Here is a 15871-nt window from a genome sequence, read left to right on the forward strand (position 1 = left end):
ATGAGAGCAAGCAAGAGAGAACAGACGTTTTGCTGCCATCTAGTGGACAAAGTATGAATAAAGTATCGCCTTGGTGTAACAACTAGTCGATTTTCTCCTCCACAAGAAACTGTGAAATGAGACTGTTCATCATGAGAGTCTTCCTTCAACCGTATCCAGGTGCTTTATTTATACAGAAAAGAGAGGCTTAATAGTTTTTATAGAACTTATTTTTAATATCAGATGTGTACAAGAATTCAACCATGTTATTCACAAATAAAATTAAAAATCAGTGACATTACAGTATTGATATGACTACAGAATGTCTTAAGGTTTGTGTAGGCGTGTGGGGTTCAGCCCCATCCATCTATACGTAAGGACCAGACCCACACACTGTTTAGCAGAGGTACTGGATTGTCCAGTGGGGCCACCCACTTCCCCTCGTGTTGATGAAATCAGTGATGTCATTGTCTGGTGTGAATGATAAGGCTAATGAAAGACTGACTAACTGACGTGAATTCAAACGCCAACTGACCTTCTATGACATGTGACCCCCTCTAGTCCAAACAGTAGGATACAGTTACCCCTAGACACTGACCTAAGGCTAGTTTTATATTGCTCCTTAAGAATAGAGGGTACGCTGATCCTAGATCTGTGGCTACGGGGTGGGGGTAAGGCAGGTTCTAACTATTGTCCAATAATCATCCAACCACAGCGAGCTTCCTCTCCCTCCCCATCCAAAATCACACATTCCTCTTCCTCCCTCATTCAAACACAGGGGAGTGTTTCCCAAACCCCACAGAGATCACATGCTCGGGCACGGCGCGGGTGTACCACTCGGACCACGCCCCGTCGTACACAGACACCCCAGGGTGCCCGCACTCGTGGGCGGCGAGGGCCACGTGGCAGGCAGTCACACCCGACCCACAGGACACGCAGAGCGGGTGGGAGAGGTCGACACCAGCCAGGGTGAACATGGTCTGGAGGTCTTCACGGGGATGGAGGTGACCGGACGGAGACAGGAAGGAGGAGAAGGGCATGCTGATGGAGCCAGGGATGTGGCCTGGCTCAGTATCTGAAAGAGAGGAGGAAGAGAGTGAGTGGATGACAAAAAGGACAAACATAGGGAAAGGGTTAGTGCTGCTGGGTGAATTTCCAGTCTAAAAAGGCTCCCTCTTCCTGTGTCGTTTCCATGCCAATAGAGAATACTCAAGAGGTCAAAGTCCCCAGCCGGAGAGACACTTATAGGCAGATGAACACTGAAATGTGTGAAAGAGCACGTACATAATGTGTGTGTAGGACAACTTCAGAATAAATAAAGTACAGCCACATAAGCCCTAATCGCCATCGAGGTCATTTAGAACACTTAGAACGAAGAGCGTGACAACAAGGTAGATTAGAACACCTGGAACGGCTAGAGCGTCACAACAAGGTAGATTAGAACACCTGGAACGGCTAGAGCGTCACAACAAGGTAGATTAGAACACCTGGAACGGCTAGAGCGTCACAACAAGGTAGATTAGAACACCTGGAACGGCAAGAGCGTCACAACAAGGTAGATTAGAACACCTGGAACGGCTAGAGCGTCACAACAAGGTAGATTAGAACACCTGGAACGGCTAGAGCGTCACAACAAGGTAGATTAGAACACCTGGAACGGCTAGAGCGTCACAACAAGGTAGATTAGAACACCTGGAACGGCTAGAGCGTCACAACAAGGTAGATTAGAACACCTGGAACGGCTAGAGCGTCACAACAAGGTAGATTAGAACACCTGGAACGGCTAGAGCGTCACAACAAGGGGTATGCGCTAAACTGGTACAATACCAATCAAGTGCAACAGTCAAATCTACAGAATTGTATTCAGACTACTACTATATGCTGCGTTTCCACTCCGTTCACTAGTGTGTGTGTGCGTGCATGCGTATGTGTGTATGGTACACAATTGTGCTGACAGACGTTCTGATTTATGACCCAACCTCCATGTTTGCTTATCAGCTTGTGCAAACAAAGGAGGCCTATGGCTTGTGTCTGCAAACGCCATCTTGTGCAAAGCCTTTCTTCCTCTGTCCTCGTCGCCTCAATTCCACTCAAAGCTTATCGGAGGAAAAGGAAGGACCTTGGATCCTCTCCTCCAATGAGCTTTGGAGAGGAATTGAGGAAACAAGGACAGAGGAAGAAAGGATTTGACAGGCAGTAAGTAACATTTCAGACCAAGTGTGCATCCAAATATCACACTCCATTTCCTACATAGGGTTTTGGTCCAAAGTAGTGCACTATGGGCCCTGGTCAAAAGTAGTGAACCATAGGATGCAGCCAGTGTACGAGGAGGAAGTCACACGTTCAGCAGCTCTGTGCCCCAGGGCCAGACGAAGTCCACATCCCATAGATAACACACCTATTATCTATCTCAACATGACAGCTGAGAGAAACTGGATCAACTAACATGAGCAATCTGTCAGTCTATTGTGTTGTTGATTATGGGTCAAAGCTCATTGGAGGAAGAGATCCGAGAGGATTGAAGGAGAGGAGTGGGCTACTCAGTGATCAGTAGTTGGTCTAGGCCTATTGATTATAAGTCAAAGGGAGTTGTAGTTTATGTTTACCCCCAGTTGGAAAAATGTTGGCCTTTCAGCAGCATTGATCAAATGCTAAATGAGCTACTAATAAGGTGACATGAGCACGCCTCCATATTTGAAGTTATACACCTATTGTAGGCTACACCTTTCGTGTTTCTCTTTTTTTTGCATTTTCTTAAAAAGTTTAACTCTGCATTGTTGGGAAAGGGTAAGTAAGCATTTCACGAAAACCTGTTGTTTTCGGCACGTGACAAATACATTTGATTTCTTTTGAGGTATTTACAGTGTGTGAGATAACATCAATGCACTTTCAGTGTGTGTGTGTGTGGCTCACTGTCTCTGGGTTCTGGATCCACCCCTCTGAATCTCCCCCCTGGTCTGGCATCGACCACCTGAAATTCTTTACTATCCAGATTATCCAGGATGTCCTCGTACGTCTTCACCCAGGATCGGTTCAAAGAGGCCCTAAATTCGGTCTGCTCGGGTCGGGAGTACCGGTCACTCACTGGAAGTCCCTCGTTCGCCCAGTTTTTGAGTCCTCCATTCAGAACCGAGACAGAACTGTGGCCGAAAACTCGGAACATCCACCAAACTCGAGGCGCAGAGAACGCGCCGAAGTTGCTAGCATCGTAGACCACGATGTGCGTATCGTTTCCAATTCCCAAATTTCCAACATAATCTGCAAAAATGCGCTCAGATGGCAGCATATGATCCAGCGGAGATGTTTTGTCGCAGCACTGGTCTATGTCAAAGAAGGCTGCACCCGGGATATGCCTCTGTTTGAATTCGCTCTTGGCGTTGCGCCTGAGTTTGGGTAAGTACCAAGACGTGTCCAAGACGCGGAGTTTTGGTCCGACCCGTTGGTCTTTGACCGCATCGAGAAGCCACTTGGATGCGACGATAGCCCTCGCTTGGAGCGCCATGGTTGAACGTGTAATTCCCCACGTTTGCAAAGGTGATACAGGTAGAACGAGAGACGGGTTTAATGGAGAGAGAGAGCTGTCCCAGAAGAAATAACACGCCCCCGTTGCACAGCCTGTAGTTACAGTTGAAAGTGAATGGGGGCGTTACCATATGGCCAACAGACATTCATCAAAATTAACAGTAAGGCAACTTTATATAAATTGGATACTCGGTATTTCCGTCATGTTTTTTATTTTATTCATATGGAATTGTGCGTAATTTGTAACATTTTATTTACAAAAACATATATAGACAAAAACATCTAACAACTTAACATTTACAAACATTTACAAAAACATTAATGGGATATTTTCCCACCGTACCCACAACAATTAAAATATGATCAGATCATGAACTTTATAAAGCATGTATTTAAATCATGTCTAAATAATAATACGGCTAAATAACCTCATTAACATGACCTTGTGTGTTTTCTATGAAATGTCATCATTTTTCCAAACGCGAAAGGTATTTTGAAAACAATCCGGAACAAATTTGTGATGGTGCACTTTGAAAACAGTTTTCACCCGAGTAGTGATCCCCAAACACTCTTCGCCGGATGTTGAACTCACATGTTATTTTTTTTACAGAAGCAAGATAGTTTTGCTAGATTTGCTGGAGAAATCTTAACGTTTACTCACATGTTTGTTATTTAAAAAGTAAAGTGCAATCAACATGTCGGCATCAATGATTCGGAGGGGACTGGAGTTGCTAAGCGATGACATTAAAGGTAAATAATCTACAGTAACCACGGTTTCATTAGCTAGTTGGGTCATTCCTACTTTGAGGTGCATTTTCTGCCCCTATGAAATATCAGTTCTTATTTCGTGTGAAGTGTGGATTCCAAAGGCTTTAAGTATAATGTCAGGTGTTATGTACCTTAAAACACAAAAATATGGATTCTGAAAGGGAATTTTATGCATTTTTAAAAAGAAATGTCAGTGGATGTTAGCGTTTTTGCCACGTCCAGGTGTTATTTATCAACTTCCACAAGAAATATAAGCCTTAACATTTATAACATCTTTAATCATTAACGTTTATTCATGATCATTGTATTTATTATATATTTTCTGTGTTTCCCTCATCACTTTCCACCCTTTTAGTTTGTTGTAATTCTCCATTTAAGAAAACAACCCCTTCCTACAATGACACCACATTCAGGAAATGTGATCATTTCTTTGATAGGAAAACTATGGTACAAAGCTAGCTAGCGAGCTCAATCTTGCTCATTCACAGAACTATGGCAAATTTAGGCAAAAATTGTCAACCCAGTTAGGATTATGCACCTAACAAATTGGAGAATGCATCCAAAAAGGTCCTGAGCTTGACAAAATATGTTTTTGGGAAAGTCAAACATCCTTTTTCTGATAGGAAAAAATATATATACATGTATGTGTTTTAAGGTCCAAATGGCACCGCAGTGTAGGAATGACTGAGCTAGCTATGTTAGCTTCGATGCAACCAAGATAGTGTCCAGCACAATATAAAAACTTTATACATACTCTCTTGGTTGCATCAAAGCTATAGCTATCTATGAAACACCAAAGGCACAGGTTGACAGCAGTTTATGACAATTCAATTGGCTTTCCAGACGTAGATCTTTAGTTCGGTGATGTTCCTATCTATTGCAGATAAACGACATACTTTGCATAATATAAATACCGAAATGTTACAACGTGAAAGAAAGGTGCATTTCATGCGTGTTGTAGTGAGACCCGTCTCACTAGAATGCGTATGGAATGCACCATTCTTCAAATAAAATTGTATTTGTCACACGCCCCGAATACAACAGGTGTCAACTTTACCGTGAAATGCTTACTTATGAGCCCTTCCCCAACACTGCATAGTTAAAAAGTAAGGGAAAAATATATATAATTTGATTTTTAAAATTGTAGCTAACACAATGGAATCACAATAAGGAGGCTATATACAAGGAGTACCGGTACAGAGTTGTTAGATTGCTTATTAGATATTACTGCATGGTCGGAACTAGAAGCACAAGCCTTTCGCTACACTTGCATTAACATCTGCTAACCATGTGTATGTGACCAATAACATTTGATTTGAGTCAATGCAGGTGTACGAGGTAGTAATATGTACATGTTGTTTGGGGTCAAATTGAATAGGCAATCAGCATAGATAATAAACAGGGTAGCCGCAGCAGGGGTGAAAGTGTATCTGTGTGTGTGAGCGTATGCATTGTTTGTGTGTATATGTATGTAGTGTGTTGCGAGTGTCAGTATTTGTGAGTGTGCATAGTCAGTGCACAAAAAAACGGGGGGGGGGGGGGGGGGTCAATGTAAATAGTCCGGGTAGCCATTTGATGAACTGTTAAGCAGTTTCATGTCTTGGGGATAGAAGCTGTTCAGGAGATGTTTGCAGCTGTAGAACTGAGGGCCCAGGCCAAATCTTTTCAGCTTTCTGCCCTCTTCACGACTGTGTTGGTGTGTTTGGACCATGCTAGGGTTCACATTGTTACAGAATTTATTCTATGCAAAGTGGTGTCATCTGTGCTGACACTTCCTGGTCACCACTGTGTGCCTATTTACACGTGACCAGTGACCTATTAGCCCATGTGAAACATCCCTAGACAGACCACATACACAACACACATGAGCACATAACATAAGCAGTCCAAAATGTCTCCTACACAAATGTCTCTCTCTCTCGCTCCCCCTTTCTCCATCCGCAGTGTCAGATGGTAGCAAGAAGCAGAAGAGCGCGGCCAAGAAGAAGCACACACCGAGCAAGGTTGAGTTGATGGGCCTGGTGAGCACCAACCGTCAGGGCGTCAGCAGGCAGGTCCGGCGGCTGCAGGGGCGTCTCGGTCCGGGGAAGAGCAAGGCCACCGTCAAAGACAAGAGGATCAAGTCTGCCGTGGGTGAGTGGCTCAACCAACGCGTTCAGAGGCACAAAGTATTTCTGTGCACTGTGCAGAAAAACAAACACATTTATTTGTGTAGGGGATGGTCTGGTACATATAAATATAGTCTAGTTATTCTATTGCTATGGTCTCTGTTCATGCTATTTCTATGTTCTGGCAACTAGCTATAATGTTTGTTTTTTCTTGGGTTGAGGATCATGCTCTTCTCTTAGCTATATGTTGACGTGTGTGTCTGAAGAAAGAAACTAGTCTGTCAGTGTATCAGCTTCCTGGTGTAGTCCAGGGGAATTCAACTCTTACCCTACGAGATCTGGAGTCTGCTGGATTTCTGTTCTACCTGGTAGTTAATTATACCCACCTGGTGTACCAGGTCTATTTTTCTGGTAATATTTTATTTAACTTTTTTGTTGCAGTTTTTTTTTTACAGAAAAACATTCATAGACAAAAACAATAAACAACTTAACATTTACATGAATACATTTCCACAAACATTTATGACATCACACTTGTTCAGACCCACATGTTCCCATGGTATCCACACCCAATGTTGTTTCTCATATGTGTAAGACTATACCCTATATGACTTTGTGTTATGGTGTCCCAGGTCTAAATCAGTCCCAGATTAGAGGGGAACAGACAGACTAGTCCCCTCAAATGCAACTGTGGACCTCAAAGCCAGTTGCATTTGAGGGGACTAGTCTGTCTGTGAAGCTGATGTCAGTGTACCAGCCTCATGGTCTAGTCCAGGGATCATCAACTAGATTCAGCCACGCGACAATTTAGAATCTTCTTTTTTCTTGAGCAGATGGTCACGGGGTCGAATCATAATTCCAAATAATTTATAGACTGCAAGTTAGTGGTGTAAAGTACTTAAGTAAAAATACTTTAATGTACTACTTAAGTCGTGTTTGGGGGTATATATACTTTACCGTAATATTTTTAACTACTTTTACTTAAACTCATTCCTAAAGAAAATTCTGTACTTTTTACTCTATACGTTTTCCCTGACACCCAAAAGTACTCTTTACAATTTGAATGTTTAGCGAGACAGAACATGGTCCAATTCACACATTTATCAAGAGGACATCCCTGGTCATTACTACTGCCTCTGATCTAGCAGACTAACTAATCACAAATGCTTCGTTTGTAAATGATGTCTGAGTGTTGGAAAATGCCCCTGGCTATCCGTAAATAAAAAACACATTGTGCCTACTGGTTTGCTTAATATAAGTAATTAGAAATTATTAATCATTTTGATACTTAAGTACACTTGAGTCATTTTCTATTAAGGTGTCTTTACTTTTACTCAAGAATGACAATTGGGGACTTTATCAACCACTGCTGCAAATTGACCGCAAGAAGTCCAAACATATAACATATGACTAAAACATAATCACTTCAAACCTTGCTTACATTTGTATACGATCACATACAGTAACTCTTTATTAAATGTGGCAAAACTTTGGAACTTGACAATGAAAATCACTTGGAGCTGATTTGCTTTTGTTTTTACAATTGGTCCAATAATAATACAAATGAAACGCTAATCAAATCAATAGAATCACACGGGCCGCCAGTTGAGGAACCCTGGTCTAGTCTGTCTGTAAACTTGGTGTCAGTGTGTCAGGCCGACTCCTTACCATCCTCTTTTGTCTCCATCTTGTGTTTCCATAGATTATGCGTAGGCCTTCTGTGCAAACTCCTCAGGTTATATCATTTAGTGTCTGTGTCATGGACTTTGTCTTGACCTCTGAACTGTGATGTCATGTCTTTGTGTTTCCAGAGGAGTTCAGGAAGAAGCAGGGGAAGAGCCATCTGAGCTCCAACCTGCTGTACTTCCTGGGGACGGGCTTCAGAGCTACTGACTCCGACACCATGAAGGTAAGAGACAGTCTGACAGTTCAAATGTCATGCCCTCTAACTACTACTACTATGGAGGATAGTTGGTTGAGGTCTTTGGTCCCTGTCATGACTTTTGATTGACTTGGTAAAATAACTGTAGATACATGTGGATTGTGTTCATTGTAACGGAAAAAATGTTTTAACATTTTGAAACGTGAAGCAAAAATGTAGTGTTTTTATTTTTTATTTAATTTTATTGGAAAGGTCCTATCCCTGTTTCAGTCCACTTTTCTTCTAAGCGCCTAATGAACATGACCCTCTTATGGGTGAATCACAGTCTTCATCATCTTCATTTCTTAGACTGTCTCCCCTCTTATTCCCCTTCAGATCGTCAACCAGAATTCGGGCCGGCAGTCTCGCCACCGTCCGGACCGCACGGTCAAGAAAGCCTCCGGGGAGAAGTCTGTGTTCACAGAGGATGAGTTCCAACAGTTCCAGAAGGAATACTTTGGCAGAACTGTGGAGGAGGGTAACTAGACAGATTCTAGTTCCAGAGACTTAAGGCTGCATTCCAATTCCAGAGGTGTGCGCTTCACACTCCTTGCCATGGATCGCTAATTTCACCATTATTAAAGGTCCAATGCAGCTGTATTTCAATATCGACTATTTTATGGGTAACAATTAAGTAACTTACTGTGATTGTTCATTTTTGACCGTGTTATTTAAAAACAAAAACACCTTCTTAGCAAAGAGCAATTTCTCAAACAATTATCTTGCCATGCCTGTCTGGGAGTGGTCTGAGTGGGGAGGGAGAAAACTAGCTGTTATTGGCAGAGAGGTTGGAACTCTCTTATTTACCTTCTGGTTATGTCACCAGGCAGGCCACAACTCCATCTCACCAAAACAAGCTGACATTTTAGGCAGTCTTTTCAAACAGCTTACTCTAACAGGGCATTTTCACAGTATTATTCCAACCTCCTAGGAGAGGGGGGAGAAAAAAACAGTAAAATCACATTTTGGACTGCACTGGGCCTTTTAAATCCATGGGAGAATGTGGGTTCAGTTCCAGAGCCAATGAGCCAATGAGGACTTGGTAAAGAGATCGGACACTTGACCGACTTTAGTTTTTGTCCAAAGTACTTCACTTTGGACTTGGAATGTGATACTGCGCTTCATGGACAACATGTGACTGTTAAGTGGCCTTGAGGCTCATTCCCAACTTCTTCTATTCATGCAGGAGAAAATAGTCACCTTTCAGAGAAACAAAAGTATTGTTTAAAACTTCATTTTCTACTTGTCTTCAAATCGATCTTCAGAGAATTTCTTGTTTCCTTATGTTGAAAAGATGAAAGCACGATGAACTAGAGGATGCTGTTTTATTAAGTGAATATTCAGAAAGTAAATGTCGTGTCCCTTTGATTTGTAAACGATGAATAAAAGTATGTAGAACACTGTCATGAAGCCTACACAACCTGAAGCAGCAGTAGGGGTGTGACCGTCATGACATTTGTGTTAGCCGTTAACTGTCCTGCAAATCATTGCGCTGTCACAGTTATTTACCATGAACATAAACATGTGTTGTATCTCCAGCCATACAAGTCGCCGATGTGTGCCTTTGGAACCACTACATTTAAACAGTAATACTTCCATTTAATATTGACCATCACAAAAATGATCCATTGTTTAGGCACATCTTAACTAAGAAACATAAGACAAATAAAATGTATTTCAAAAGAACGGAATAGCATATTCTGGGTGTATAGTCCCTGTATGTCAGGCTTACGCTGTTCTGTCTATGCATGATACTCCCACCCACTCAAAGTAATTAGACGGACGAAGATGATGCATAGTGAGGTCAGACAATGTAACATTGATAATGACATCATTACAAAGGCAATAGAAATTCCCATGAAACAATTCATTATGCTGTATATGCCATTTAGCAGACGCTTTCATCCAAAGAGACATGCAGTCATGTGCGCATACATTTTACATATCGGTGGTCCTGGGAATCAAGCCCACTACCCTGGTGTTACAAGCGCTGTGGTCTACCAATGGATTGAATTTGAATAAGCTGAATTCTGAGGATAAATGGTGATGGGAGTGCATCATCTTTAATCGGTGGTGTAGACTAGAGAATTCCATTATGAATAGGCCCAACTCTCTTAGGCTGTGTTTACACAGCCACCCTAAAAACCAAAATCAGATTTTCTTTATAGACAATCTTTTTTTTCTGAATGTCCACACGTGACCCATATCAGATATGCACATTCACACTTAATGTAGCCTCTGAAATAGCACACAGATTCCGCTGTTCCTTTAAAATGTGGGGTGGTTGTCATGGTAACGACGGGTTGTAAAAAATAATCTATAATAATAATAATTTATAAGTAAAACAAAATCTGATCTGAGTGTCCAGACCGTTCGCATATAGAGAGCAAGTAATAGTAGTCCTAATGGCGTCTTTTTGTATGCACTAACTCAGTCATGGTTCGTTGGCCAACACCTATTGAACCCTTTCTGTGGTTACAAGTATTGCCCCACGAGGGCGATGCGCGTAAATTGGTGGAGTTCTCATAGAACGCCAACAAAAAATGCTATTTACATGTTGCTTATAGGTGCATTTCACAATACTTTTGAATTATAATTGGGTTTTAAGTCTCATATACATGTCCTGCTTAATATGTTTGTGTCGTTTTCGCAAATTAACTGCATTAATCTTCAACCAATAAAATGGCTCTTTTGCTACAGCCTATGTCAATAAGCGTTAGCATTCTAGTTAACAACTGCTGCATCCAAAATAGTTATTTTGCTAAGATCACAACCAAATATAATCTTAGCAACTCATCAAGCTAGAATCAAAACATAATTGTAAGCGATGTGAACCCCCAAAAGTGATTTTGGTAATAACGTAAATCTGTTGAATGAGCGCAGGTGGCGATGGATTTTTTAAATTGATTTTTTAAATATGTTTTTAATTATAAATGTATTTTATTCATAATACAAATTTCTACTTACATTGCTACATCAAACATGTCTAGCAAACCAAACACAGGTATTAACAATGCTCAAACATACAAAAAATAAATAAAATACAAAAAAGAAACCATTTAAGTGCAATTATATTCACTCTGAAAATATCTTTATTATAATGATTCATGAAGATGTTATTTGGGTGGCGATGGCTTTCTTACTACAGCCAAGAGTCGCGTGACGTCCGTGTGTTGCCTATTGTAAAATGAATGGAGTTTTTGGATAAACACCGAAAATAAGGTCTGTGGTAAATGCAGGCTTAGGAGATCTTATACGTTTTGTTCTATGATAATCTTTATCAGCTAACGTCACTTTTTTGTAAATTTTGAAGAATTTATATAATCATATAAAGCACATAAGGCTTCATAATTCATAAAGGTCATGTTAACTGACGGATATTATCTCATAGAACTAAAGGTGTAAGATCTCCTAAGCCTGTGTTAACCTCAGACCTTATTTTTCGTAATTTATCCCAAAACCCTATTCTTTGCCAATTCATTTTCCCCGTAGGAATGGCTGAACGAAGCACAGGTAACTCATTTCTGTTTTTTAGGACTACAAGCTGGCGAGATCTATGGAGGATTGGGGTCGTACCACGATTGAGATCCACATATGGATGTGGTATAAATCGGAAGTCAAAAGATCAGATTCAATGGCTGTGTTTTTTTTTCACTAGTTGGTCTTTTGACCTATCATCTCTGAAAAATGATCCGATGTAAAAAGATCTGATGTGATTGGTCAAAAGACCAATTAGTATAAGAAATATATCTGAATTGGCCTGCCTGTGTAAACACAGCCTTAATAGCCTACATGGCTCTGGATGGAGGTAGGCTAACATCATAATTAAATATGGCACAAGCACAGTGAGGTCAAACAATGTAACAGTGAGTTTTAAAGGCATCACACTCCCACCCAGTGACATGTACTAAGAGGTGGGCCATAGAGAATGATAGAGGCCTCTAGCAGCCAAAAGGCAGTTTTAGCATGAGCAGTGCCATTGAGGGATTCCACCCTTTTAAAATAGTCAACTGGGTGGAGATTCCTATGGGTTGTAGCCTCTATCGGGCTCTGGTTAGGAGAATTAGTTTAAGGTCAGAAAAAAATGTTAGCAAAAAAACTGTATCCAGGCTAGATATGACCTTATCAAGTGGGTGATCAATCAAGGTGATGATGGAGAAAGACCTGCCTTTATAGGCACTGCCCCCCAGAATAAGTATATCGCAGGTGCAGCACATAAATGAACCAGTCTCCTCTCTGTTGGGAGTAGATCAGTGAGAAACTGCTTTGTGACAAGAGACTGACATCTGAAATGGTAAGGGCCTTGTCTTGTCTGTGGAATAGTAGGGCTCCGAGGCTGGTTTGATTTAACAATTAATGTGTTGACTGAATGAGAATATTTGGAAATGTACCATACGTGCAGTAGATGGAATACAGACCGTGGGACATAGGACGCCTTCGTTAGCGGCCGTTCAAAAAGCTGGTCAAACAAAGTAGATATTCGTCAAATCCGAATTGACTTGTGTCCCAACAGGCCCATAAGGTTACTAAAATCCGATGTCGCTGTTTTTGCTGCATAATATTTAGAAGTTGTCTAATTACCAATATATTTAGATTAAAGTAGTAACGGTTATCGAAGCTGTTTGCGATGGATGAAGATACTGAACTTGTGAAATCAATCAGATATTGACTGAATTATATCACACAATAAAACATTACTTGCATGGACAAACAATTGAGTTCAGGCATTTGTTGAAACTCAGGTAGGCCTATTACAGTTATTGTAACGTTTTATTTTATGAAACAAATCAGGAGTGCATCCGGTATTTTATGAATGACCCTTCTACCGATTCGATTCGGCCAACGACGTTCACCAAAACAATCGGCTCAGAAAGAGCCGTCTGTTCGAGATCGACCCATCATTAGCCAACAGCGCGCAGATGCAGCACGGGTAAACTAATCTAGGCTACATGATTAGATTATTTTGGGTAAGAGCGAGAATACGTTTATTTATCAAGCATCGGTGACCATAATAATACCCTTAAATACATGTCATTGTGTCCATGGCATATTTAATGTAAATACTGTAGAATTCCATTCATTCCTATGGAAGACTGCACCTACTGGGAGTGTCATTATGGCTGACCTGTTGCTTCAAAGCCTTTCAATGGCCAATAACGCACAACATCACCAATCCAGGGTTTATATTGATCATTGATTTGGCCCCATATTCCTAAAACACAACTACATCAAGCTTGTGACTCTACAAACTTGTTGGATGCATTTGCTATTTGTTTTTGTTTCAGATTATTTTGTGCCCAATGTAAATAATGTATTGTCATTTTCGAGTCAATTTTGTGATTAGAATGTGTAGAAATGTTCAGAAACAATGTTGATGCTAGTATAATTACAGATAATCCTGTATAATGAGTAAGAAAGTTGAGGCACAAATATCATACCCCCGAGACATGCTAACCTCTCACCAATAACAGGGGAGGTTAGTATATTATCATTATTCACATTTCATTCAAGATTCTGTAATCCTGGTAGAGCAACCACATTATGTAGAAATGTTCAGAAACCCAGTCCCACTCCTCCAACAGTCTTCACCTCTGGTGCCCCACCCAATGAAAAGCTTTCTGGGCAACCCTGAGGAGAGTGACCCCCTGATGAGATGGAGAATTGGTTCGCCCTCTGTATCTCAGATACACTTGACCCAGGGGTTGCTGAAGGCAGGGTAAGACACTGTCCATAAGTCAAGAGATTCAAATCAACCCACCCCCTCTGCCCTCAGAACAGCTTCAATTTGTCAGGCTATGGACTCTACAAGGTGTCAAGCGTTCCACAGGGATGCTGTCCCATGTTGACTCCAATGGTTCCCACAGTTGTCAAGTTGTCTGGATGTCCTTCGGGGGGCGGAGCATTGTTGATACACACAGAAACTGAGTGTGGAAAAACCCAGCAGCGTTAACATTTGACACAAACCGGTACGCCTGGCACCTACTACCAAACCCTGTTCAAAGACACTTAAATATTTTGTCTTACACATTCACCCTCAATGTCACACATACACAATCCATGTCTCAAGGCTTACAAATCCTTATTTAACTTGACTCCTCTGGTTCATCTACATTAATTTGAAGTGATTTTAACATGTGACCTCAAGGGTTCATAGCTTTCACCTGGTCAGTCTATGTATGGAAAGAGGTGTTCATAATGTTTTGTATTCTCACTGTACATGGTCTTATTTTCCTTTGTTTGAACTGTATTTTCACTTTGTCTCCAATTGATGTCAATGCATGGCTCAATGCATGGCTCAATGCATGGCTCAATGCATGGCTCAATGCATGGCTCAATGCATGGCTCAATGCATGGCTCAATGCATGGCTCAATGCATGGCTCAATGCATGGCTCAATGCATGGCTCAATGCATGGCTCAATGCATGGCTAAGTGACCATTCTACTTGGGTAAGTTACATTTCTCCCCAGAGTGCATGGTCTCTGAAATGACTTGAATAACTTGTTTTACTCCTCTCAGGCCACCTTCTATTGTTGACAGAGAGGAGACCAGTTCAGCTACACAGGAAATGTGTTCGGTGAGACAAAATGAAAGCATCACAGTCAGTCAGCTCTAAATAAGAAATTGGCCCCAAGTGACTTTTTTTTCAATGTAAAAGTACACTGTCTCTACACAGGAAGAACATAAAGCTCTGTTTGTTTATTACAACCTCAACTAGCGACAACCGGAGTTTACTAATGTAACCCCGGTTCTATGAACCAAGTGCACATTTTCTCTCGCACCCACCCCTGGTCTGGGAGACCCTGCATTAGTGAGACCAACTGGGTACATTAAGTCTGGTTCAGTTGTGCATCAGAATGGCTACCATGTTTCATCGTCCAATCTATCGTTGTGAACCAAATCATTAAAAGAGAATAGATTTAGTCATGTTGATTTCACTGAATCTCTCAATGGGCCTTGTAAACGTGTACCGTATAACTGCATCTGGGGATTACAGTTGTTATATGGCAGTGTTTCCCAACCCTGGTCCTCCAGTACCACCAACAATACAGTTTATTATAGGCCCTGTACAAACACAACCGCACTCAACTCTTTGAGGGCCTGATGATTAGTTGACAAGTTGAAACAGGTGTGCGTGTCTAGGGTTACAAGAAAAATGTGTACTATTGGGGCTACTCCAGGACCAGGGTTGGGGGAAACACTGCATAACTGACTCTGTAGTCCCTGTTGCATGGTGTTATCAAGTTGATGCAGAAAAACCTGCTTTTCTAGGCACTGCCCTCCGAATAGTAGATTGATGCACACAAGAAGTCTCTCCTATTGTGAGTGGAGAAGGAGAGGAAGTGTAGGGGGAAACCGTGCTTTAGGACAAGATCAATATCCAGAAAAGTTCAGACAGGGTAATACTGGTATATCTGAGATGGCAAGGGTAAGGTACTTTTTAATTTACCTGTGGAGTTTTATGACTGAAGTGCAATTGATAAGCTTATAATTTTAAGTTGAAACTAACATTGTGCAGCAACAGTGTTTGACAAATGTTTGTAGCTATCTTTGTCATGATAAATGCATTTGTTT

At 41.3% G+C, this 15871-nt stretch overlaps 2 protein-coding genes and 1 long non-coding RNA gene across 4 annotated transcripts; 2 read left to right on the forward strand and 1 right to left on the reverse strand.

Moving 5' to 3' along the window:
- Positions 1 to 191: 191 nt before the first annotated feature.
- LOC109879021 (3-mercaptopyruvate sulfurtransferase) lies at positions 192 to 3644 on the reverse strand. The gene is made up of 2 exons (XM_031819358.1): positions 2893 to 3644; positions 192 to 1054 (listed from the first exon to the last, which is right to left on the reverse strand). Exons 1-2 carry the CDS (start codon positions 3479 to 3481, stop codon positions 744 to 746), a joined length of 900 nt encoding a protein of 299 aa, XP_031675218.1. The 5' UTR covers positions 3482 to 3644; the 3' UTR covers positions 192 to 743.
- Positions 1341 to 9842, forward strand: LOC109879022 (active regulator of SIRT1-like). 2 transcript variants are annotated; one of them, XM_031819360.1, is made up of 4 exons: positions 1341 to 2650; positions 6214 to 6402; positions 8189 to 8286; positions 8635 to 9842. In XM_031819360.1, the coding sequence occupies exons 2-4, from the start codon at positions 6282 to 6284 to the stop codon at positions 8782 to 8784; spliced, it is 369 nt and encodes a 122-aa protein (XP_031675220.1). In that variant the 5' UTR covers positions 1341 to 2650; positions 6214 to 6281; the 3' UTR covers positions 8785 to 9842. The 2 variants fall into 2 exon arrangements, with proteins under 2 accessions (XP_031675220.1, XP_031675219.1); XM_031819359.1 differs by lacking the exon at positions 1341 to 2650 and adding an exon at positions 4044 to 4251.
- A 2075-nt stretch (positions 9843 to 11917) lies between these two features.
- LOC116369122 (uncharacterized) lies at positions 11918 to 14898 on the forward strand. Its single transcript, XR_004208582.1, has 3 exons — positions 11918 to 12592; positions 13881 to 14014; positions 14816 to 14898. It is a non-coding gene; the product is annotated as an uncharacterized LOC116369122 (long non-coding RNA).
- Positions 14899 to 15871: the final 973 nt, after the last annotated feature.

This window comes from Oncorhynchus kisutch, unplaced genomic scaffold (genome assembly GCF_002021735.2).
Source record: "Oncorhynchus kisutch isolate 150728-3 unplaced genomic scaffold, Okis_V2 scaffold2072, whole genome shotgun sequence".
In the NCBI taxonomy this organism is placed as follows: Eukaryota; Metazoa; Chordata; class Actinopteri; order Salmoniformes; family Salmonidae; genus Oncorhynchus; species Oncorhynchus kisutch.

Bases quoted from the DNA above. Each gene is read 5' to 3' on its own strand.
- LOC109879021 (XM_031819358.1), bottom strand. From the start codon at position 3,481: ATGGCGCTCCAAGCGAGGGCTATCGTCGCATCCAAGTGGCTTCTCGAT. The intron at 1,055-2,892 runs GTGAGCCACACA...CCTCTCTTTCAG, and splicing joins GGATCCAGAACCCAGAGACA to ATACTGAGCCAGGCCACATC.
- LOC109879022 (XM_031819359.1), top strand. From the start codon at position 4,197: ATGTCGGCATCAATGATTCGGAGGGGACTGGAGTTGCTAAGCGATGAC. The intron at 6,403-8,188 runs GTGAGTGGCTCA...TTGTGTTTCCAG, and splicing joins GAGGATCAAGTCTGCCGTGG to AGGAGTTCAGGAAGAAGCAG. The intron at 8,287-8,634 runs GTAAGAGACAGT...ATTCCCCTTCAG, and splicing joins CTGACTCCGACACCATGAAG to ATCGTCAACCAGAATTCGGG.